The following is a 250-nucleotide window of genomic DNA, read 5'->3' on the forward strand; positions in this document are numbered from 1 at the left end:
GAATATGAATGTAACACATTTTTTTACCTGTTTACCTACAGTTTGTTCAGTTACACACCTATATATCAAAGATGATACATTCCAAAGCGAGGGCAACACTCACCCAATCTGGTTGATGCCCACGAAGATGAAGGCGGAGTAGACCCAGCCGGGCACCCAGGGGTCGTCCAGGTGCAGCGGAAAGCACAGGCCGTTCGTGCCGTAGAAACCTTGCTTGCTAGTGTACCAGAACACTGCGGGAGGAAGAGGC

At 50.0% G+C, this 250-nt stretch overlaps 1 protein-coding gene across 1 annotated transcript in view; it reads right to left on the reverse strand.

The window, feature by feature from the left end:
* Positions 1-250, reverse strand: part of LOC119590419 (relaxin receptor 1-like) — a 76537-nt gene that overhangs the window by 70705 nt on the left and 5582 nt on the right. The window contains exon 7 of the mRNA XM_037939085.1: positions 104-233. Within this exon, the coding sequence (XP_037795013.1) occupies positions 104-233 (130 nt within the window). The remainder of the gene's footprint in view (positions 1-103; positions 234-250) is intronic.

Source organism: Penaeus monodon, chromosome 27 (genome assembly GCF_015228065.2).
Source record: "Penaeus monodon isolate SGIC_2016 chromosome 27, NSTDA_Pmon_1, whole genome shotgun sequence".
NCBI lineage: Eukaryota > Metazoa > Arthropoda > Malacostraca > Decapoda > Penaeidae > Penaeus > Penaeus monodon.